At 49.3% G+C, this 24,210-nt stretch overlaps 1 protein-coding gene across 1 annotated transcript in view; it reads left to right on the top strand.

The window, feature by feature from the left end:
* Positions 1–24,210, top strand: part of RYR2 (ryanodine receptor 2) — a 539,007-nt gene that overhangs the window by 487,389 nt on the left and 27,408 nt on the right. Inside the window, exons 84-94 of the mRNA XM_072971049.1 lie at positions 45–118; positions 9,845–9,925; positions 10,657–10,745; positions 12,117–12,245; positions 14,428–14,532; positions 16,690–16,771; positions 18,684–19,981; positions 20,745–20,812; positions 22,280–22,427; positions 23,181–23,267; positions 23,840–24,058. Of these exons, the coding sequence (XP_072827150.1) occupies positions 45–118; positions 9,845–9,925; positions 10,657–10,745; positions 12,117–12,245; positions 14,428–14,532; positions 16,690–16,771; positions 18,684–19,981; positions 20,745–20,812; positions 22,280–22,427; positions 23,181–23,267; positions 23,840–24,058 (2,380 nt within the window). The remainder of the gene's footprint in view (positions 1–44; positions 119–9,844; positions 9,926–10,656; positions 10,746–12,116; positions 12,246–14,427; positions 14,533–16,689; positions 16,772–18,683; positions 19,982–20,744; positions 20,813–22,279; positions 22,428–23,180; positions 23,268–23,839; positions 24,059–24,210) is intronic.

A 24,210-nucleotide genomic window follows, 5' to 3' on the forward strand; every position in this document is an offset into this window, starting at 1 on the left:
GGTTGTCTGTGGGCCCTCTCAGCGTTTTCTCCTTGCTGTTGCAGCGTCCTCGACCTCAATGCATTTGAGCGACAGAACAAAGCCGAGGGACTCGGGATGGTGACGGAAGAAGGATCAGGTATTGACCACTTATGACTTACAATAGCATCGCCTGTCCCCGCTTCTCTCCTGAAGTGAGTCCGTTGTCGGTACCTTTTCGGTGCGGAGAGACACAGGGCTGTCTGCAGTGGACGGACACTCCTGGGACTTGCTTGAGAGTCCCTGGTAGGGCACTCACACAAGCCCGCCTGTCCGTGTTGGTCGCTGACTCCTTTTTGTTCCAGAAATGCTGTAGGTGGCCCTTCCTCCCCTGAGCTGGGAGTAGATACAGGTCCCTTACCAGAGAATTATCAGTACAATTACAGGACACGTGGGTGACCCAAATCAGGAAACGTTTGATTTTCCTGGGCCCCGTGAGCAACTGCCAGGCTGCTTCAGTCTCCTTGGGATAGTGATGCTTTCAGGCCTTCCACCCCGGTGTCCCTGCCAGCTCTCCTTAGCACAGGGACCCTTCCGTCTCACATGCCCACATGTCTTTGCAAGTCCAAGTGCCTTAGTGAAATAAATTAAGGAGTGATTTTTGTGTGTAAATAACTCTGATCACTGAACTTACGTGCACACGAAAGTAACGACTCACATCATCTTAGAGCTTTGCTGCCTAGAAATACACGTACAAACTGGGCAGTTCAGCACGCAGCACATTTAAAGCAGAAGTAACTATTGTGGCACATTCGTTTCAATATTTATTAAGACAAAAATCTTCAATATTTTTGGTTTTGATTTGTTTTTATTATTCTGTGTTTGATTTTTTAATTAATTTAGTTGCAGTAAGGCCCTGTGTGTTTATCTGTTTTTGCTCGTTTGGTCTGGTTTGGAGTTGTCACCTTATCAGTGTATTAGTTTTTGGAACATTGGGTCTTCTATAAAACTAATCTTACTGCAAAAAATAAATTTTCTCCCCTCTGCCATTTGTAGTCGGTTTGGCTTTCTGAAATATTTTAGAGTTAACTAATCACTCTAATTATCTCTGTATATTTTTGTTCTCAGAATAGGACAAAGAATTAGCCGCATTTTTCTTCCTGTGTTCTAAAGACGATCATTTATACGTATTTTAACCTTGCTGCTACTGTAGAGATTGCTCCTGTGATTTTATTTTCTGCTTGGCGTTTGAATGTGTAGGTTCAGCCATCGAGTATCAGTCGTACCATTACTTAATTGGATTGGCTTCCTTCAAGAGAAGCCACCTGTGGTATTCCAGGTTTATTTAGGTTTTCTGAAAATGTATATTAAGCCAAAGCTCTTCCTGACAAACGCTTGTGCTGACGTTACAACTCCTGGCCTAGGGGACCCATTCGGGGAACCCAGAGCCTCTGCAAATCTCAGGTCCCATTGTCTGCACACCTCTGATGTCTCACAGGAGTCCTGGGCGCTGCCCAGCTGTGAAGTAACTGAAAATGGAAGAATTCTCTGTCCAGAGTCTGCCTTCCCTCTCTCGGAATTAGACATCAGTTTCCTTTTCCTGACAGTAATTACCTAGTGTTCCCGAGGCCGTGGACGCAGTCCCAGCAGTTGTTCACGGTCACTGCTCCCGGCAGCTCCCACAGAGAATCAGTGGCCTCGCAGGTTTGCTTTAGGGCCTCCTGTTTTTTGTCAGCCAGATAAGACTGGAGTAACGGTGTGTGTCCCAAGTCAGAGATAACTCGGTGAGAGTGACCATCTGATGGGAGGTTTGTTCACTTCCCAACATGAGATCGGTCTGGTTAGTTTATTCTTTGTAAAAGATACACAGAAGTAATTGCCCAAGTTGATTAACACGTTTTCTATTTAATTTCCTTATAAACAGCAAAACAAAAACAAAATCTCAACTTCTTTCTTTCTCCTCATTTCCTTTTCTTTCGACTACTGTAAATGTACCACCCTCCCTTCCTCAGTCATCACTCATGAGCGTGGTAATTATTAAAAATGGGCTGGCTTTTCTTTTTTTGCTCCTTGATTTGTTAACATTGTGTACAGCTTTAATAGTGACAGTTTTGTGCATTTTTTCCTTTTATAGACCGTTTTAACAAGTAGATTGTTTACTTGCCATTGTTCTGCATCCTGTTATTTTTTTTAATTTCTACTTCAAGCTTTCCTTTTCTTTTTTTCTTTCTGTGAGGTTGTGCAGTGATTAACAGATGAGACATGAAGGGGCCACGAACATTTAAATTATGTTTTTGGATTTGTTGCGTTCTGTTCTTTCATTTTAAAACGTTTCTGTGGACCCTGTGTTTGCAGTTGTGTGTAAACGAGTGAGTCACAGACGTGTGCAGTCGTTCCCTGTGGCCCTTCTGTGCTGGACATGCCGTGGCTTTATGGCTGCACCCAGTGGTGCCAGGAAACCAGTGGGGGTCCAGGTGGCCCGGGAAGAGCCCGGTCGCCTCCTGGCTGTCGGGCTCGGCCGGTCCCCTGCCAAGTACCGAGGGAGCTACAGAGCTTTTCTCTGTTGCTTTCAAAGTACCACACATTAACAACCCTCTAACATAAAAACAAATTTTCATCCTTAAGACCGAATTGCAAGAACAGTAGAAAGAGCAGCAAACATTTACTCTGCAGACAGACTCACATAGTAACACTGCCATCGCCACGTCGTCTTTGATGGACGTTACGTCCAATGGTGATGACGAAGGGAAGCCACTGCTGGGCTGGTCCCTAGTGTGGCCACACGGCTACCGCGAGCGCGCGGTGCTTCCCCAGGACACGCTGTTGCCTTGATCGAGACCTAACAGGAGAGCCAGTGACGACTGCCCGTTAGCCCTCTGAGTTGTGTGCTGTGTCCCAGCTTGAGCACGCCTCTGCTGACGCCACCTTGGGCAGGTTTTTTTAAATCTCCATTACGCGGCCATTCTTTTGTTTAAGACTCTGCAACGGTTAAGAAAAGTCTGTACCCCCATAGAAGAAAGAAAGTCAGCCATCCCTCTTGGGGAACACAGAAAAGGCTGGAAAAGTCTGAATCTGTTAGTGATGTCGTGGCTTCAGAGCTTGAGGCCTGAGCTGCTTAAACTCAGTGCTGAGAAAACAGTTTGATGGGCCTAAACCGCTGTTCTAGCCGAGTGTCTTTGTGAGGCTGAGTCTCTCCCTGTTGACGACAGAATGACCATAAATCACAGAGCCACGGAAAATGGACGACTTAAAACGCGTGAGCTTTTTGATGCCCACCACTTCCCACAGGGCTTTTCGCCCGTTACTTAAATCAGGAGACAGAGGGGCAGAGGGTTACGTGGCTTGGGAGGGTTACCCAAGGAGGTGGCGGAGTCAAGACCGCAGTGCAGGCGGTCTGCCTCCTGCTCTCTAATGTGCCGGTTCCGCCTGCCGGCTCCCTCCCCCCAGCCCACAGGAGTCTCTGGGGGCTTATTTTGTGTCCAGCACGTTGGCTTCCGTAGAAGTTTTAGCCCCTTTACTTAACGTAGCGTCTCCCTTCAGAAACACCAGTCTGTTCCCAATTTCTGTGTTCACTACTGAAGCCTTCACGTCACTTTTAAACTTCCTATGGTGACACATATTCCTCACGTGGCACTGAGATACCATTAGGAAAGATGTGCCCCTCCACGTTCGTATAGAACTGCGCCCTGGTGTCTGTGAGGGGCTGGTTCTGCAGATACCAAAACCCCCAGGCGCTCAGGCCCCTCCCGTGAATGGCAGGCGTGGCACAGTGCTGCCTCTGCACCGCGGATGCGGGAGGACGGCTGTGTGAGGGCTCGCACGAATGGCGCATCCCCCTGCTGCTGCTGCCGCCACCGTGCAGCCTGCCCTGCGTCCCTGTCCCACCTTAGCGAATTTCCCCCACTTCTGCAAAAGCCTGGACCTCCCTCTTGTTTCAGAAAAAAGGCTCTTCAGCAAGTGTGTATAGACTGCGACCTGCTCAGTGTTGTCCTTCCCGTCTACTCTTTAGTCGTACGTGTTTTCTTTAACGTATAATGATGTTCAAAACCAAAAACTTATATGAATATTTGAAATTTCATTTCATCCTTGGATTTTTAATTTGTTTTTTCTCCGTACCATTGAACCTCATTACTAATTCATTCTGAGCTTGAAAGTGCAATTTTCCTTCTTTCAAACTGCTTCTTATACTGGAGTACAAGATTCTGGCTTTTATTTTTAATCATTTTGCAATGGTCCTAGACTCGTAAGCAAGATGGAAGTTTGAAGCCAATCCGATTCCTCAGAAACTGTTTGATTTTGAAAAATACTATGTGACACATTAACTGCAAGTTAAGCTTTTTAAATTTCCACCTGTATCTGATCAGGTGCTGCACTGAGGTTCTTGCTGTTATACTTATAGTGACCTCGTGAAGTTGATGGTCAAGTTAAAGCTACAAGGACTGATTTGAATTAATTAATCAAAAGGATAATTAAAGCATCCTTTAAATATTGGCTCCCCAAATCTTGGTTAGTGTTTCTAGTGCTTAATTATCTGTTGGCTGTCTCCCACCGCAGACTGTGACCGCCCGCTCACCAGCATGGTCCAGTGCTGACCCCTAGGTTCGGCTACCCAGCTCTGCCGTTCCTGTGGGTAGACTCTTCAGGGAAAGCCTGTGGCTCATGACACTGAACAGGGTTTCTCCACAACCTTGCGTAGTTCTTAAACTTCAAAGCGCCCATTTCAGTCTGAGTGACTGTTATGTGCTAGACACCGTCCTAGGCATTGGAGTTCTTTAGGGGCCAGGTAGTGGGCAAATGATGACCGAACAGTGCTCCACATGAATGAGAGAACGGAGTTGACACTTAGCTGCCGGGGATGGGGGAAGCACTGCAGCGGACGTATCTGGTGGAGGAGGAAGGCAAAGAAAGGCTTCCCAGGAAGGGGTCCGCTGGTGCAAAGCTTAAGGTACAGAGAACGTCAGAGGACAGTTACTAAGCTGGTGGGCCGAAGAGCAGTGAACCCACTGGAGGAAGGAGGCATAGTCTGAAGGCCCTCCTGCCCTGCCAAGGAATGTGCGCCTTCTTTCTAGACCACAGGGAGCCATTAAGTAACACAGAAGTGATACTGTGTCTCGTGTGATGATCCACCTGGAATTAAATTCCTACATTCTCTGTTCCGGGTGCTTCCAGTAGAATCTACTGCTATTGAAATGGGGAGATTTCTCGTTTCACAGTAATGCCAGGAGGCTAATTAGACGCTGAGTCCTCCGAAGGTGGAGACCAGCATGACTTCCTTCCTGGCAGCTGGGGGGCTCTGGTTGGTGCTGGACTGCAGGGCCTTCTTCAGATGTGCTCTTCACAATTACTGTCACGGGGGTCAGTCTGTTTATCAGGAGGAGTGTCCTTCCTGGGTTGCCCGCAGCCGTGGTCGTCAGCAACAGGGTGTAAGAGGGGTGTCCAGGCTGATGGCACGGAGGTCGGTTAGGGTGTCGGTGGAAGGAACGGGTGAAGGACAGTCAGGATTTCAGCTAGAATAATGGCAACTGAAAGGCATTAAGAGGCAGCCGTGAGGTGGGGAGGGTCTCGCTCTGTGGTAGAGCATGTGCTTAGCATGCACAAGGCCCTGGGTTCAATCCCCAGTCCCTCCATTAAAAAGAGAGAGAGGAGAGACAAGTCTATGAGAGAGACAACCTGCAAGTCATGCTTGAAAGCAAAAGCTTTTCCTCCACAGCCAACCTCTAAGCTGAATTCTGTTCATTAATCCATGGGCTGTACTAACAAGTTTCCCATGGTGGTCATTTTTATTATCTAGGAATGCATTTTATGCCCTGGTGTCAGGTTGCTACCTTAATTTAAATACATGTATGAAATGGATTTATAAATGATTTATCATATCCACAACCTGCTGGAATTCTCTATTTTAGAAATCTAGGTTATTAAACTTATGACTTTATGCCATTAAGACTTCACATTTATTCCCACCATGCTCTGCCTGTTTCGGAGCAGCTGTATTTTCCTGAACCAGTTTGATTTTCCCCACAGCCCTGTGAAGTAAAGAAGTCAGGGGATGGTTAATTCCCATAGCAAAATGATGAAACAGGTTTAGGAAGGTGAATTGATGTTTCCAAAGCCACACATCTAGAGTATGGCTTTCCTTGGGTTCTGAGTTCACAGTTTAAATAACGTGCAGTAAGTGTACGGACTGAGTCAAAGACCGACGACTAATACGATCTCTGTGAAGTATGCGGCTCACAGGGCTCAGAAAGGCCGCGTGGTGCCGGCACGAGCTGTGTGCTGCCTGACCGTGAGCTTCCGGAGGGCAGGAATCGTGTCTGTTAGTCTTTCTACCTGCAGTGCTCCACAGCGTGCCTAGTGCACCGGAGACACGTGAAGCCTGTTTATGGAGCTTTACTGAAGTCAGGTCCTTCACCTGTGGACGGCTGTAGGACTGTGGTCAAGCTCCTTAATTTCTCAGTTGTTCATCAGACCACCAGATGGGCTGTGCATCGCCTCGCTTGTAGGTTATTGGAAATCTGCAGTGAAGGGAGAGAAGCTGCACCTAGCACAGTGCCTAGCACGCTGGAGTCACCAACTGAATGTTCACTGTGAATCCACTTAACATGTTTACTCTTTTGTCAGTTGAACTGTAATGCTGTTGGAGCTGCCGTATTTATAACCATTTAAGGAGCAGCATTACGACTACCCACGTGGAATCAAATACTCGACTTCTCACTATTTAAAAATGTTTTTATTAGCTTTAATCCTTCAGCTTTGCCGTATACAAAGTAGACGTTGAGTCCTCTAAAGATTAGCAATCAGAAGCGCTTCTTCCATGGCCGAGGGGGTCTTGGGGTCCACTTAACAGCAGATGACGGGACTGTTCGCTGCAGCAGCCCCACGTCCGGTGCTCCTCCCCCTTGCGTCTCTGCCCCGCGGAGGTACTGACGTGACAAGACCCTGCAGCACAGGGAGCTCAGTCCTCTAGAGCCTCTTTGTGCTGATTCAGCTGTTTACATATATAGCAGTCTTCCCATTTATTTCATTAATTTTACTAACAGCTTTGATGATTAATTCTTAACAATTAAGTCAAGCTTTGTCTGGCGATAAGCCTGCAAACTTTGAGCTATATCTGTGGATATTCTAAGTAAAACTTCCAGGTCAGAACAACTTTATTTTCATTGAACTTAAGCAAACACTCGTGTACTTTTCTGTTAATTGGAAAAATCAACTGTGAGTAGAAAAGCCTTTAAAAGTGTGTTAACTTTATGAGATCTCTAAAATAGAAATTACTTTTTATCTGTAGCTTGAATAAATAAGGTCTACCTAATATTAGTTCCAAGTGAAAATACTTATTTTTTTAAATACTTTGGCGCATTAAAATTAAAGTGGCTTTTTGAAAATATAAACACATTCAATACGTATGTTCAAACAGCTATGTCCCCTCGGCATTGTGTTCTCTTCTTTGTTTGGTGGTATTGCCACTGCTGCTGGGGAGACTAGCCTCCCCACGCCCGATAAAAATGGCCACGCAGGTTGCGCATGGCTGGCGAGGCGGTCAGCGTGCGTTGTACACTCGTTTTGTAGGTGAGAACTCTCAGACTCGGAGAGTAAACTCAGCAGCAGCAACAGCATTGACGTTCTCCCCCTTCATCACAGTGTTGGAAATTATAAGCCCCTTACAATTAAAAAGCGGAACCAAAGGATTGCCCCTCGCAACATCTACATTTGGCCCTCATACAACTGTTGCAAATAATGCAAGACTGTGAGAGCACTTTCAACTACATTTTACACCATTTCGTTATTTATCGTTAGCCTTACTTTCCATCTTACAATGGGATTTCTTCTGCTAACTTCACAAGAGACTGCGGCTCCTGTACCTGCTGCAGACATAAAGCCATCCTCCATCTCTGTTCCTGCACCACCTACACGCAGCATGGGCCGTGGCAGCATTTTAATCCGATAGTAGTGTGTTCTTAAGCAGCAGCACCCTAGCCGAGAGCTGGTGTCACCCGATGGGAAGTGAAGCCTTGACCTGCCCCCTCCCCGCCCCTCCCCCCCGTGCAGCGTGTCCTGTGTAAGTCAGGCTCCTTGTGTGTGTTCCAGTGTACAGTCCAGAAAACACTATGCCTGCCAACAAAACACAAACCCTCATGTTGGAAGTCAGTGTACGTCGCTTAGAGCACCGTCAGGTACACGGTAGATGCTGTGGTCCTTATTTCAGTGTTGACTGTTCTGGATACTTTGTATCGAGGGTTACTTACTCCACATTGAATACATGAACATTGAAAGTATGTACATGGCTTTATGGATTCAATTTTCTGAAAAACAACCCCAAAATAAGCCATTTTAGATGGGTTCACGAGCAAAGAATCGATAAGTCTCTGTAGCTAACTCAAAGTATTTCGATTTAAATGTCATTTGAAAGACTCTCCTGATTAAATTAGCTCGTGAAGTGATGCTAGGTTATTAGCCTAGACTGTCCCTTTCTTTCCTGTCCTGTCGTGACCGTTGACACTGAGGAACGGGCTCGTCAGCCCCGCGCTACGAGTCGAAGCGACGTGCATCTCTCACGTAAACCTGCCACAGTCGCGTTGGCAGACGTGGTGGTTTTAGCTCGGTCACCAAATACCATAGCTCACAGGCTAACAGAGAAACCAGTTCAATGATTTTATGTACTTTTTTTTTAATGTTTATATTAGTTTTCAAAATGGTTTTGCTTCCTAACCCTCCCATTATATGAAGCCTCTCACTTTGAAAGTCACAGACTGCAGACTGGTAAGTCCATCGACTCTGTCATGCTGATCATTCATGATTTTAGTTACAGTAAACACATGACCATTGCACAGTTTTTTTCTTAGCCCAGAGTATTTCCAGTCTGAAGAGTTATTATTCTTTTTTAAATACATGAGTGCCTCATCTCTTGTTGTTGTCATTTTGTTTTCGAAACAAACTTCGAGCCCAGAGTGTACACTCATGATGTCGACGGCTGTTGTTGTTTTCCCTTGGACACTCTGTGCTTTGAAAATCAACTTTCATTTGTGTGGTGCCGGCTTTTCGTTTGTTGCCTTCTTTGTGTTTTTGCTTTCAAAGTCACCTGTGATCAAGGTACATTTCAACTGAAATGTGAGTGGAGCTTCTGAAACTCCTGAGACTTCCCCTGCCGCCCGCACACAGGCATTGTTTAGGGGTGCAGACCAGCCCCCAGGGCCCCGAGATGTCCTGCTTTGCACCTCCCGCTGTGAGATGCAGCGCCCAGCGGGGCCACCGAACCCCTTCGCCCCACTTGGCATTCAGAGTTGGGTCTGCTTCCTTCCCTGGAAGGAAGGCTCCAGCCAGGGACAGCCCTGTGAGACAAGTAGTGAGAGAGTCCATTGAAATGAGCTCCTAAACATTTGCTGGTCATGTAGTTTTCACAGAAGTCCTTTCATTAATTCTGCAGTAAAAGAAGCCCTAGGCCCTGTTTTCTGTGCACCTGGAGTGCCTTTGCGTTGAATCCTGTGGCTGCACTCTGGGGACAAAGACGATTTGACTTTCACGTTGGCAAGAGATGCAGAGATCACCCCTACACACACCTCACCCCCTCTCCCCCCTCAAAAAAGAAAAATTTAAGTTTAAACCTCTCAATTTCTTGAGGTTCTTTCTAAAATGTTGCCAAACCCATGCTGCTATTTTTAACAGAGAGATACCTAAGTTGTTAAGATTCAAATGTTCTTTTCTTACAAAGAAAAAGTGCATCTACCTGCCAAGTGCATGACCTCGTGAGCTTCAGATAGAAAACTGGCTATGATCCGTGACTGGTTGTGGTTCAGACGATGCTAGATGGACATGCGAGTTTCTCGGAGGTGGGATGGAAAGGGTGGGCAGGCGAAGGTGGTGGGTGACGGCGATCCCTCTGGACTTCCTGCAGGAGAGAAGGTTCTGCAGGATGACGAGTTCACCTGTGACCTCTTCCGCTTCTTGCAGCTGCTCTGTGAGGGACACAACTCAGGTTTGTGAGACCCCAGGCCGTCGAGTGGCACCCAGGCAGGAGCCTCTTGCAGCCAGTAAGAGCAGGAGCCTGCGCGTTCCAGTGACTCGGCTTCCTTTCAGCCGACAGTCCGAGAGCATTGCCTGAGGCACTGGCCCCGGGTGGCTGATATGTCGAGTTGCCTCCTTCAGAGTCCTTTGCTCGCCATTTCTCTCCATTCTCATTAGTCACCCTTACATTAGAGAGGGCAGGGGACGAGGAGGAAAGGTGCAGGTTAGAGGGGTGTCTGTGGGGAGCCGTGTAGCTGCACTGCTTTTTCACCCCTTCCTTACTGTGTACGTCACTGTGGCGCAGCCTGGCGTGTTTCCCTTCCTTGTTCACCTATCTGGCCTCCACCAGTCCCTCGCACTTAGCTCCGTCCCGAGGAGCAAGAGGTTGCTGAATAAATCATGCAGTTACTCTCTCCTACAGGGCGGGGGTCCTTTCGGTCAGGCACCCTCCCCGAGCCCTAGGGCCCTAGATCAGGAAGCAGGTGTTAGCAACCTCTTGATGAAGTTTGAATATTGACGTTCTGCAAAGCACCCAGCTGTGCGTTTGAGGTGCTCCCTTACTTTTTATGGAAAATATAAATTACTCAGTTTTGTCAGATCAAACACTACACCCGGCTGGAGACATTATTTGATGTGAGAGTTATTCAGATAACTCTTTTTTGATTTTTCAGTGAGCTTTAATAACATCTTCTGATCTTACAGATTTTCAAAATTATCTGAGAACTCAGACGGGCAACAATACAACTGTCAACATCATCATCTCCACGGTGGACTACCTGCTGCGAGTCCAGGTACGTCACCTGGCACGAGTAACGCAGAAGGCGCTGGCTAGTTGACACGCTGCGTGGAACTGTCGGACTGACGTGTTGTGAGGTGTCTGACTTGTGAGGACAGAATTTGCTGAGATATTTTGTCTTTGATCAGACTTTCCCCAAGTCTTAGCCTCTGATCCCGGCTCTCACTTTGCTAATTGGTTTCTTCCTGCAAGTGGGAATGTTTCTCCCCCAGTCTTTAGCTTGATGGCATTTCAAGTTCCTGTTCAGTGTGTGAAGCATGAGCATGCGCTGTTTCGTCTACAGCTGATAGAGAGGTGGGGGAAGGACATTTGAAACATGACTGAAAACGGGTAGGAAAGGCTTTTAAACTGCCTCCCATGCGCTGCAGGCTATTAGCCTACGGTTCGCTCTTTTCAGCTGTTCTAATACTTGAATTGATTTAAAAACTCATCTTAACACTCCATCACTTAAAATCTCCTTGATGTGGTGGTGACGTTTTGCGTGTTACTGAATCTGAAGGGGTCGGCCTCTTAAGTAATGAGATTCTGCACAACTTTTATTTCCCTCATTTTATTTATGAGGAAGTCAGATTCAGTGCTTTTAAAAACTGGAAATTCGAACTCTCAGTTTCTCCCTTAATCTTTGACGATGCTGATGCAGAACACTCTTCCTTAAAGCTTGATGGAGAAAACAAAGTCCATTTCTGAATCAAATATATCAAGAAGTGTTGCTGAAGGTATATTTGTGGCTTTCAAAATCACGTCTCAAAACCCTAATGTAGCTGATATGCCAGCCCAAACGGGATCATTCATCTCGGCAGACAGTCCTTCAGAATGCAAGCCGCTGCTGCAGATGTTCTGGGTGGAAGGACTGGTCTTGCTTAGACGTTTGTTTGCAGTTGTCCGTGTCTATAAGGCGTCCAGCCAGTTTGTTGAGGGGCAGCCACACGAGCAGGGGGCTTCCTGGCGTTCTCATCAAAGACGCGTCTCCGGCTTTGCTGGAGAAGGAGACCAGGTGTCGGGAGCACAGAGATGCTGCTCTGCCGTTGTCTGACTGCTGTGCTCACGTGGTGAGCAGCTGCCCCTGTGGGCAAATGTGCATTCGTGTTATGAGTCCTGTGTTTGTGAAGTTCAGGGCCGTCACAGACAGACAGTCATTTCTGAAGCTAAGTTTCTGCTGCTTCTCTCCAGTTGTTACTTATTTCTAGGGAGGATGTGGCCATCTTTTATTTTCAGGAAAATCATTGAGAATAGTGTTTACTTCACAGATGTTTTTTGTTTGCTTTTAATTTGTTACTTAAAATGCTTTCCTCTTGCAGAGGCTAATGCTGGCCAGGTCTTTGATAGCTTCTGAAGGTGCCTTAACTCTGTTGTCCCTCCTTTCCAGGAATCAATCAGTGATTTCTATTGGTATTACTCTGGGAAGGACGTCATCGATGAGCAAGGACAAAGGAATTTCTCCAAAGCAATTCAAGTAGCAAAGCAAGTCTTCAACACTCTTACAGAGTATATTCAGGTAAACATTCAAACGTTTCTGCTACTTGAAGAAGGAGAGAAGGAGGAGTCAGCTGGTTAGCGCTGAACTCCTTACTGCAGCGTGTCAGGTGTTTTCCTGCCGTGGAGCCTTAGCCAGTTAGGCATTTAAAATCTGGAGTTGAGATGTGAACTTCTACAGAGTGAACTTGCGTCACCACTTGGCAGCCTGAGGTGTCGTGAGCTCCTTCAGGACGTTCGTGCCCTGGGGTGATGCTGACTGCGTCGCCCCTGGGCCTGGTGTGTGTGCTGAGCACTCAGTAAGCGTTAAGGAAGGAGAGAAGAGAAGAATGAGGGGCTGAGCCTTAAACCACTCTTCAGAGTGTTCCCGTGAGGATGAGGAAGAAGTTTCACAGGAGCTTTATAAAGAAGGGAAGAGCGTTGTAAAGCTTCATTTTCATATATTTGTGTGTGTGTTGTCTGCTGAAAAAAAATGTACAACCTGAAAGTTGAGAATTATGTTTTATTCTGAGGACGTACGCCCAGGAGACAGCCTCTCAGCTCTGAGGGACTGCTTCCGAGAGTTAAGGCAGAAACAAGGATATATAGGAGGTTTTTTCCCCAAACAACCAGGGAGTCAGAACATGAAAAGATCACTATAAATTAAAGAAAACCAGACCTCTCAAGTTACTGAATTTAGCACTTTTCTGTGTGTGGGAAGAGGCAAGTGTCTGGGCTCACTGAAGTCAGTCCTTCGATGTGCACTTAGCTGTCCAGGGCCCGTGTCCACTGTTCTCCGTCCCGAGTCCCCTCGGGGGCACGAGCAGGCTGGCGGAGGCTGCAGAGCTGAGGGCGTGGTGGCTGCAGCGTCCTTTGTTTTCTGATGTGGCAGGTGACATTCTTTGTCTACAGCGTACACACAACACCCCCATGTATATAATTACATAGTAATTAAATATATATTATAATAATAAGTATACATAATAATTATGTTTGATAATCTGTGACCTATTATATAGGTAAAATACCAAATGTTATGAATAATATACCTTTTTTCACATTAATCTGTTTTGTATTCCTCTCGGGGTAGACTTCTAGTCTTAACCTGCAGATTTTTAAAAGATTTTACACAACTCTGCTTTTCTCAGCAAGCAAAACTTGGCTGTCTTCTAGAAGCCCAGTCACCTTTCCTTCCTGTATCCTCCATGGCCAATATATTACTCTGACTCAGTCACTCAGAGTGTTTAAAGTGCAGAATGAAACAGGAGGAAGAAACTTACAGTCGGCTTCGTTAGACTAAACACAGTGTAGAAGTAACAGACCGTGTCCCCGGAGCCGCGCACGCCGACAGGAGTTTGAGGGGTGACTGAGCGGACGCAGGACTCCCGGCCGAGGCTCAGGGCTGCAGAGGAGAGCCTGCGGGACGGCGGTTCTCAGCTGCCCCAGGCTCCCCCGCTCCTCTGCACTAGCACCTTGGGGGGCAGGGCTCGCCTTCTCTCCCCTCCCTGGGCAGGGAGGGGCTCCCTCGTTTCAGCAGAAATTGTCTCCATCCATCCAGTCTCCCTGCTACAGCACACGCGTGGTGGCGCTCAGAGACCACCGTGCAGTGTGAGCCGAGGGGCAAAGCTGGCTTCCCGTTGCCTGCAGTTCCGGGCTCATAAAGTCACTGACTAGGCAGTAATCTTTAAAAACCTCCGCAGCTGCATGGCGGGTCACTGTCGTGCGGTTATACCAGCACGAGAGCTCTGAAGAGGGGTTTTTGTCCTCTGCTGGAATGCTTTGTCCAGGGTCTTCACTAGCAGTAAGAAGTAAGTACTCTTAGCTGAAGCACCACCCAGCTTCTCAGATGGGGCGTAACTGCCGGTCGAGCTGACTTAGCTAAAATGACGACCTTATCCTCCTTTTCCTCTAAATAGAAGAAACCGAAGTCGGACAAAAATGAAATCATTCACCGTTTTTTCCCCGGTGCTGAATTATTCATACAGGAAGAGAACCTGGAAGTCCTTGAGAGACTTTCATTACATTAAACGTTTCAAAGGAGAGTACGCTTAGCTCGTGACAGAATTATCCCAGCACCGTCACTGTCTTCCCTCTCGGGTTCCTGCCTTTTCGGATGGTGTGTTGGTGACAAATACGTAAACACTAAGTGCGTTTTGTCCCCGTCACTGTGACGTGTGCATTGGCACTTACATGATGGGGTGATGGCTGTTGTCTGTCCGCTCCAGGGCCCTTGCACGGGGAACCAGCAGAGCCTGGCCCACAGCCGGCTGTGGGACGCGGTGGTGGGCTTCCTCCACGTGTTTGCCCACATGCAGATGAAGCTGTCCCAGGTAAGGTGCGAGCCCTCTGCGTCCCGGCTGGCGGGCTGGAGGCTGTGGGCGCTGGCAGACTTGTTTTGTTTGGCTAGTCGCTCTCTCAGGTTACTTCTCTGTACGTCTTTTACTCTGCTTTTAAAAAAAACACATTTTTTAAAATAAAAAATTACTGGAGAAATAAAACAGTGCAGTTCCCAAACACTGTACATTTTACAGTCCTTCATAGGGCCACATCTCGATGGTCACGCACTGGAATTCTCCTCCCTGCAGATAGTTGAGAAAGGATTTGTGACAAATCCCTTGTTAAGGGGAGTCAGTTTTCTTACAGGGAGATAAACAGGCAGTTGTTCTCAGTAGGTGACATTCACCCATAAACAGGAAATTTAACTTCGTGAAAGTCAAAGAGGAAAAAAAGCTACACCGACAGGCAGATGAAGCAGCAGTCCTCACCGTGTCGCGGTGCTAATTGGGGGGCACGTCGGGAAAACATCAGTGTGCTGTTTTCTCACTGCTCTGCTGCATTTGGAGCTCAGAGATCCTTGAATAGAAAGTCTTCGTGTAAATCTGGAGTAAATATGTCCCTTTGACGCAGTGAGTTTTGATGGTTCGTCCTGAGGTCTGACCTACCGCTCATGGCCGGGGTACCTGCCGGTGTCAGGTGGAGGAGAGAATGCTAGATTTACCACCACGAGACCCCAGTCCAGCCCCCGTGGTTTTATTCCCGTGTGCCAGGAGCGTGGGCCAGCTCCCTGTCTTCCCTGAGTCTCCTGAGTCAGCGAAGGGAAGAGTTAGAGAGGGCTGGTCATGGTGAATGAGATTGGGCCTGCTGTCTGCCAGCTGGCAGCGTTGCTGAGGTCAGGGTCCTGCCTTCCCGCAGAGCCTGGGGGACAGGCCCTGTCCTCAGGGGTTGGCTGAAACGAACGGCAGATTTTTCTGGCAGCCCTGAGTTTCCTCAGGCAGGCACCCCAGGGGGCTGGGGTCATGAGAAACTGGGGTTGTGTTTTGTTCCAGGCTTTATAGACCAAGATTGAAGCCTGGCTGGGAAGGGGGCCCGAGGAGCCTGGCTAGCTTGGTCAAGGAGAGAATCTTTGTCAGGTTCTAGTTACTGGTGACTTCAGCCTAGTAAGGAGAAACCATGGTGCTTTCAGCTGCTTGCTGATGACGTTTTAGTAAGTGAAGGAGCAAGGTCACTGAGTAGGTAAAGATCTGTCAACACGAACACACGTGGGCACTCACAAGAGTTCTTCTGCCGCGCTGCCCACCTTTTAGTAACACAGGAGCTGCCTGGCAGGTGTTGACAGCGTGCAGACCTAGTCAGAGCGACAACCAGGTAGAAGGAACCGTTCCGTCCCTCCAGCAGTGCTGAAGTTCAGCTGCCTGTGTAGCAACATCCGAGTGAATGAAATGAGACCTTGTCTAATTGTTTAAAAGGAGCAAGAGGTGCAGTTTACAAGAAGAAGAAAATCCGATGCTTCACAAGGTGGCGATGTAGCTGTAAGCACAGTCGCTGCTTCCGGGCCCTGAGCCTCAGCACAGTGATGTTTAGACACATCTCTATGCAAAATAATGTTTTTTCAAAACATTTCAAAAAAAATCAAAAACAAAGCCAAAAAACCCCAGAAAATTTTGACCGAAGAAATATCTGAGGGCTTAAAGAAACTGGCAAATAAGACATACTGTGCACTGTTAACGCAGATGCTACTTGGGTACATGTCTGGTTAGATTTCTGTGAATAAGTTCATTTCATGTTCCCTGTTATGCCTGTTTTTTCCCAGAATAGTTTAATCTTTACAAAGTATGTAACATCTTGTGTAGTAAGTCAGAAGGAAGGAAAGACCAGTCCAGTCTTCAGTGAAAGGAAGGGGGCCCACGTGCAGAAGCAGGTTGAGCCTGGCCCGGAGTTTCCACCCCATGGTGGTTCTCCGTTAGACGTGTTCCCTGTCCTTACAGACACTTTAATAAACATGAGTTGGCGTCAATAATAAATACTCTTTAGTCCTGAAGTGTCTATTTTCTGTAAGCGCCATACCTATGCTCAGCTCTCTTCAGCTCTGTATCTCTGTGAAGGGCCCACCGTGGGTGGGGCAGTGCTCTGTTTTGTGAAGGTACGTAAGTGTTCTTGCTGCAGAGCTCCCGCGTGTTACCTCACGTGCAGTGTGTTAATCCTTCCAGGACTCCAGTCAAATTGAGCTCCTGAAAGAGCTGATGGACCTTCAGAAGGACATGGTGGTCATGCTGCTGTCCATGCTGGAAGGTACTGGTTTGTGTTTTCCAGTTGCATGTATGCTCTTACTTCAGAGCCCAACACGTGCTTGCGTTTGGAGTCAGCCTGCTGCAGAGGACAGACATCACCACGGGGTGGGACAGGCAGCTCCATTTGTTGCTGGCTTGAGGACTCTTTTCTCGAGTTAGCTTTTAAGGAAGAGAAATCCTGCCGATCTCGGCTGACACTTCTGTGGGGTGAAACAGTAATGTTTTATTCACAGTGGTATTTTCATGTCCCAGTGATATCTCTCCAAAGAGCGTGCTCTGCAGAGTTAGTAGGTTGGTAGGTTTGTGGTCGGTGGGATGACAGACGCTGGGACACACGCCGACCGAGTCCGTCAAGGCTCTGAGCTGACTGCGCTGTGACAGCCCCCCTGGAGGAGGGGCTGCGGACAGCGCCCCAGCCCCCAGGGCGGCCCCGGTGGCAGCCCGGCCCCCCACCCCACGCCCCCCTCTGTTCCTATTCTCCCTCTTTCTCTTTGCGACCTCTCTTCCTTGCTCCTGCCTTCCCTTCCCGGTTTCTCAGTCTGCCCTGCATTGCGTGACCGCACTTTGACTAATTAAGGCGGTCATCACGCCTTGTGCTGGGGCTTCAAAAAGGCAGTCTTAGCTTAAAACCCTGAGTGGGCGGCCACTCTGTGCCCCCGAGCGCGAGATCCTTTTCCCATGAGCTCAGCTCAGATGTTAGTCAAGTAACCTCAGCACAACCAACGTAACTGAGCAGCCACGGGGACGACAGCTGGAAACTGCCCTCGTTTAACGTGCGGCTGCGGTTTGAGTGCTTGTGTCATCCTAGTACTAGGTTTACGAGTTTGAGTGTCACTGTCACTGCTCTGCGAAGGAGGAAGCAGTGTGGGGCCTGGGGAGCCTCCCGGTTGCTGAGCTGGCGGCCGGGGGCCGGCATTCACACCCAGCAGCAGGGCTCCAGGCCCGCGCTCAGCCTGGGCCTCCTGCCTCCCAGACGCGGTCAGCACACCCCTCCCCAGGCGTCTTTTCTCCTGTCGTCCACCTCTGTGTTCTGTATCACGCTCTGTTCAAGGAGCAGAAGTGCTGGAGGGTAGCCAGCTCTCTCCAGCGTGTCAGTCACCTGCCCTTTGCTCACTGTAAATGTTCTGGACCATAAAGAAATGGGGGGGGGCTTTACATTTCAAATCAGGAAGAGCGTATACTTCGCTCTCAGCAGACCCAGTGCAGGCCCTGGCACTGACCCTCCAAAGTCGCGTCTCAGCGGCACGTGGTCGAGCCGCGCTAAACCTTGGTTTCCCCGGTAGTGAAACCAGAGTTAATACGCACACCTGCCTCACAGACGTGAACGTCAAATCAGGTGATGTCTACAGGAGTGATTTTTCAACCCTAAAGGGCTATGCAGACACTCATTCTGTTATTAACGTGAGACTGGATTTCAGTTTCCGGCTTCAGGATAGAAACGTTTGCCCCGTTTTTTTTAACTCTAAAACATGTTGCTGCTTGGATCAAGCTGAGGGGGAGAAAAGTCAGCTTTTCTTTATGCACTGTTTACGTGTGTTAGTCTAATCACTTTGCAGATATGCTTTTGCATGTGTTCATGTAATCACACAAAGCAGAGTTTACAGAGAATTATCCGTCTTTTCCTTCGTACGCTGGAAGGTAAACGGAGATGTCGCTGATGCAGACGTTGTCTGAGATTTGCATTGCTTTTTGTTATCGTTCTCCATAGACACTGGCTTTCTCAGGAATGTTCATTTTGAACCAATGCAATTCTTTTTTTTTTAATAATTTATTTATTTGGGGTGGGTAACTAGGTTTATTTATTTATTTAATGAAGGGCCTGGGGGCTGAACCCAGACCTCTTGCGTGTGGGCTCGTGCTCCACCGCTGAGCTGTGCCCTCCCCGCTGAACCAGCGTGCTTCTTTACCGCCAGGTAATGTTGTGAACGGCACCATCGGCAAACAGATGGTGGACATGCTCGTGGAGTCTTCCAACAACGTGGAGATGATTCTCAAATTTTTTGACATGTTCCTGAAACTGAAGGACTTGACGTCTTCCGACGCCTTCAAAGAGTATGACCCCGATGGCAAGGGCGTCATCTCCAAGAGGGACTTCCACAAGGCGATGGAGAGCCACAAGCACTACACGCCGTCCGAGACCGAGTTCCTCCTGTCCTGCGCCGAGACGGACGAGAACGAAACCCTGGACTACGAGGAGTTCGTCAAGCGGTTCCACGAGCCCGCCAAGGACATCGGCTTCAACGTGGCGGTGCTGCTGACAAACCTGTCCGAGCACATGCCCAACGACAGCCGGCTGCAGACCTTCCTGGAGCTGGCCGAGAGCGTGCTCAGCTACTTCCAGCCCTTCCTGGGCCGCATCGAGGTCATGGGCAGCGCCAAGCGCATCGAGAGGGTCTACTTTGAGATCAGCGAGTCCAGCCGGACCCAGTGGGAGAAGCCCCAGGTCAAGGAGTCCAAGAGGCAGTTCATATTCGACGTGGTCAACGAGGGGGGTGAGAAGGAGAAGATGGAGCTGTTCGTGAACTTCTGTGAGGACACCATCTTCGAGATGCAGCTGGCGGCTCAGATCTCAGAGTCGGACCTGAACGAGAGGTCGGCGAGCAAGGAGGAGAGCGAGAAGGAGCGGCCGGAGGAACCGGGCCCGAGGATGGGCTTCTTCTCCCTGGGGACGGTGCGCGCGGCCCTGCTCGCCCTGCGCTACAACGTCCTGGCCCTCATGCGGATGCTCAGCCTCAAGAGCCTGAGGAAGCAGGTGAAGCGCGTGAAGAAGATGACGGTCAAGGACATGGTCACGGCCGTCTTCACATCCTACTGGGCCGTCTTCCTCAGCCTCCTGCACTTTGTGGCCAGCGTGTTCAGGGGCTTCTCCCGCATCCTCTGCAGCCTCCTGCTGGGGGGCAGCTTGGTGGAAGGTGCCAAGAAGATCCGAGTGGCCGAGCTCTTGGCCAACATGCCGGACCCCACGCAGGACGAGGTCAGGGGGGACGGGGAGGATGCAGAGAGGAAGGCCACGGAAGCTGCCCTGCCCTCTGAAGACCTCACAGACCTGAAAGAGCTGACGGAGGAGAGCGACCTGCTCTCCGACATCTTCGGCTTGGACCTGAAGCGAGAAGGAGGACAGTACAAACTCATCCCGCATAATCCCAATGCCGGCCTGAGCGACCTCATGAGCAGCCCGGTCCCCATCCCCGAGGTGCAGGAGAAGTTCCAGGTAACGTCTCTCCAACCCCAGCAGGCCTCTGGGCATCAGGCAGCCCTGCAAGTGACCTTGACAGCAGCTATCTGGCTTGTGCCAGAGTGGCGGTCAGTGTGCGACTTGACCTGGGTAGGCAGAGCCAGGCTCCTGTGACGGTTCTGTGAGTGATTGAGTTGAACCGTGCAGAGGTAAGCTCAAGTCCCCACCCCGGCGACACCAGGCGACTGAATAGCCATCCTGCCTACCAGTATTTTATGGGTATTTGCCATGTGACCGACCCCGCTGATTGTCATAGGGAATTCAGAGAAACATAAGATGTGGTCACTGCTTTCAAGTTGCCTTAGGAGTTTATTAGAAAGATAGAACCAACACTCATGAAAAACAAGAAGATTCCTGAGAGTTAGGAAGCAGCAGACAGTTGGGGTCCCTTGTGCTGAGAAAAAGGAAACATCAGTGTGGTTCGGGGTAGTGAGATGAGACTTAAGTGGACTGAAGTTGGTGTTGGAGGGTGAGATTTGAGATCTGAGTAGGTGAAGGAAGGAAGGTGGTTCTGAAATAAGGACAGTGGAAGGAGCCCAGAAAGTCAGACCCTCCTGCCGGCCTGGCAGGTGAGTGTGGGAGGGGAAGGTGTGGACCGGGGAGCAAGGAGCCCGCCCTGCACTTCCATCTCAGAGCAGACAGGAGGGTGCCATTTATGGCACGTGGTCACAGGGTGCCCTGATCTCCTGCAAAGGTGACGTGTAATCCTGCTTCTCTTTTCCCCTTGGGCTCATCCAAGGAACAGGTGCCCAAAGAAGAGGAGAAGGAAGAAAAAGAAGAGAGCAGATCAGAACCCGAGAAAGCCGAGTACGTGTGGTGTCTGTGCCCTTCCTCTGTGCCGCACTGTCTCCAGGGGACGCCGGGGAGACCCTCCTGCTCAGGAGGACACCTGTGGTCTCGGTGGAGGGGCTGGCGGAGGACCAGCCCGTGGGTGGGGTGGCCTCTGACCCCTGCCCTTTCTGGTTCTGCGAGTTCCTCTCTCAGCAGAAGAGCCTCCAGTGGCTCTGAGTGATGCTGTCTGCAAGATGACGGGCTGCTGTGGTCCTGTGTTTAGAATCGAGCCTCTCGTGAAGGGAGGGGACAGGCTTTCCCGATGCCTTGCCTGGAGCCTCTGGGGAGTGGTGTTCCACAGAGTGCAGCCCCAGGGCCACCTGCATAAAAGCTGCCTGGAGTTTGTTAAGGATGCAGACCCCTGGGCCCCACCTAAGATCCTGAGTCCGCAGATCTGGTGTGAGGCCAGGGGTCTCCACTTACCCTACTCCTGGGCCTAGGAGCTCAGTTATAAATGCAGCAGTGAGAAGTAGAGAGCTGGGTGGGAAGGAGTGAAAACGTGTTCTTTCCTCAGCACGACGGCTTTCGTTAGCAGGTGAAACCTGCACCCCCCCCCAGGTGTACGCAGTTTCACATGCACGTCTTCAGCAGTTGGGGAGACCAGGGCTTTATGTGCCTTAGGGCCCCTGTTCTCCACAGCCCTCTGCGTCCCTCCTCCAGTCGCTCTCGTCTCTGGCCTGTCCTTACCGCCTGCCCCTTACAGTCACACAGATACTGCACTGTCGGGTCATTTGTAAGCATGGCCGCATAAATGACCGTTACTGTGGAATGTGGACGTGTGTAAATGGCACAACAGCCATTTCAGCGGCAAGTCTTTACGGTGAAAAATGGAGTGAGATAAACCTGTGGGTCCAGTGCAGTGAGTGCACGGAAGCACTTCATGAAGACTTGGTATTTTGCACCTACAGGGATTTAGGCGTCGAATTTCAGTGCTTCTAATCCCCTTATTGTCTGCAAATTTAATATACTGACATCCTTTATACGTGTGAACCGCCAAAGGCACATGCCTCTGACTTTAAGTCCTAAGAACTAGTCAGTGTTAAAGAACACTGTGTCCATGATTTAGAGCATTAAAATTATAGTTTAAAAATAAGGTGTGTTGAAAAGTCACAGCCCAAAGACAGTCTCCATTGTTATGCTCTTTTCAGTTATTTTATTGCCCGATTGGAAGGAAATACGGTGTGTTTAGATACAAAGATACTTCGAGCCTGTAAGATGCCCTGTAGATTTGAACTTCGCGGAATTATCCATCTGTAGGAGGCTATGATAAGCGAGAAGTCCTGCCTCTACTTCTGCAAGTCTGAGCATTCTTGTTCATTGGAAGAGATGCCAGTTACTAAGACTGTATGATCTGAATATTCGTTTGTTTGTGTATTTTGGCACGAAACCTGTCCGGTTCTTTACTTTCAGGATGCCTTCTATTTCGTTCATTTGCGTTCGTAGGGGAGAAGACGGAGAAAAAGAAGACAAAGCCAGAGAAGACAAGGGCAAGCCGAGGCCGAGGCAGCTGCACACACACAGATACGGGGAGCCCGAGGCTCCCGAGTCGGCTTTCTGGAAGAAGATCATAGCCTCTCAGCAGAAGCTGCTCGTAAGATGTTTTAGAATGAGCATCGTTACTGGCGTGTCGTAGGCCAGGCTCGTTCAGGCACAGCAAACACTCACTGACCGGGAGGTGGCGGGGAGCAACCAGGGAGCCAGGTCAGGCCTGCGGGGTGATACTTGCCCGTCTTAGTGTGGATGTGTTACCCTGGATGCCTTGGTCCCGGCTCCCCGCTGTCCAACCCAGAGCCTCGACACGCCTTCCCTGTGCCTGAGGCCGCACCGTCTCTTCCTGCAGTAACTTCCTAACTGGTCCCCTTCCTTTCGTGCGGGCCTCCAATCTGTTTTATACACAGCAGCTGGAATGTTCTTTCCAAATCACAGTCAGAGTGCATCAAGCCTGCAGCAGCCTGCCGTCCCCTCTAGAATAAAGTGATAATTGCAGCTGTAATAAGATGAGAGACTGACTTGCCCAGTAGTAACTTTTCCTCAGAGCGAACTCATGGGAAAGGTTCTGTTGTTCAGCCCCCTCCCAGACGGGAAAGCGATGCTACAAGAGTGATTACGTTCTTCCGAAATTGCTTCTCATCTGTGTGTGTGGGTGTGCTTCTGGGTTGTCTGCCTCCTCCGTGGGGTTTGCATTTTCTTATTCACGGTTATGTCTCCAGCTCCAGGAACGGGACTTTTGATACATAGTAGGCACTCAAAAAATAGTTTTGGGTAAATGAATGAATGCTTTATTTAAATTGTGGATTTCAAGTCTCTTGATTCAATGACCTCTTAATTTTTTTTTTACCTTCAGAACTATTTTGCTCGCAACTTTTACAACATGAGGATGTTAGCCTTGTTTGTCGCGTTTGCAATCAATTTCATCTTGCTCTTCTACAAGGTACGTACGTCTTCATCTTCTAACAACCGTTTTGTAAACAACAGATAGACTGAATTGAATGTAGAGATTTCACTGATCCCCTAGTGAGCACCTCGAAACCTATTCTAAAATATATTCTGATGCAAAAGAAACCCTGAATCTCAGGCGTGTCACTCTCTGGCACAGAATGGCTTGATTTGCCCCCTCGCCCTGAGAAACGCCCCCGTTGGGAATGTTCAGTTCGGCAGAGGGCTCGCCCACAGTGCTCACAGCCCCATTTGGCTGAGCTTCTCGCTCGTCCCCACAGCTGGGTGTGGCACGCCTGTACTGTATGAAGTTCTTTTGATCTTTGAGAAGGCAGCTTAGCCATCTGATTTCTTCCTGCATGCGTTGGAATCCTCATAACTGGTTAGATGAGAGGGATTTGCCATTGGTTCCTGAAAAGCTGTCTTCTTAGCCTTAGCTTTTAGTCCTTCCACTGTGCAGAGGCTGCACCTCCAGCTCCTGGCTGACAGGGCTGGGTTCCCTTGCTTCTTGTTCACCTGCGCGTCTTAGAGGAAGGAACTGACTGTCCTTTCAATGGTTGGAATCAGGTCTCCACTTCTTCTGTGGTTGAAGGAAGGGAGCCGCCCCCACGCAGCTCAGGCGAAAATACCCGAGGCAGCAGCCTGGACGGCGGCTCGCCGCGAGTCATCGCCGTGCACTACGTGCTGGAGGAGAGCAGCGGCTACATGGAGCCCACGCTGCGCATCCTGGCCGTGCTGCACACGGTCATCGCCTTCTTCTGCATCATTGGGTACTACTGCCTGAAGGTGCGCGAGGGAGGGCCGGCCATGTGCCCGGTGGGCGCGGGTCTGGGGAGGCGGCCGCAGACACAGGAGGTGCATGCACGTGGTTTGTGAGGGAACGTCCCAGGAACCATGCCTGCGGGCCAGGGAGCAGTCCCCACGGAGAAGAGGGGACA

The sequence above is a fragment of the Vicugna pacos genome, chromosome 11 (assembly GCF_048564905.1).
Source record: "Vicugna pacos chromosome 11, VicPac4, whole genome shotgun sequence".
Taxonomy (NCBI): Eukaryota; Metazoa; Chordata; class Mammalia; order Artiodactyla; family Camelidae; genus Vicugna; species Vicugna pacos.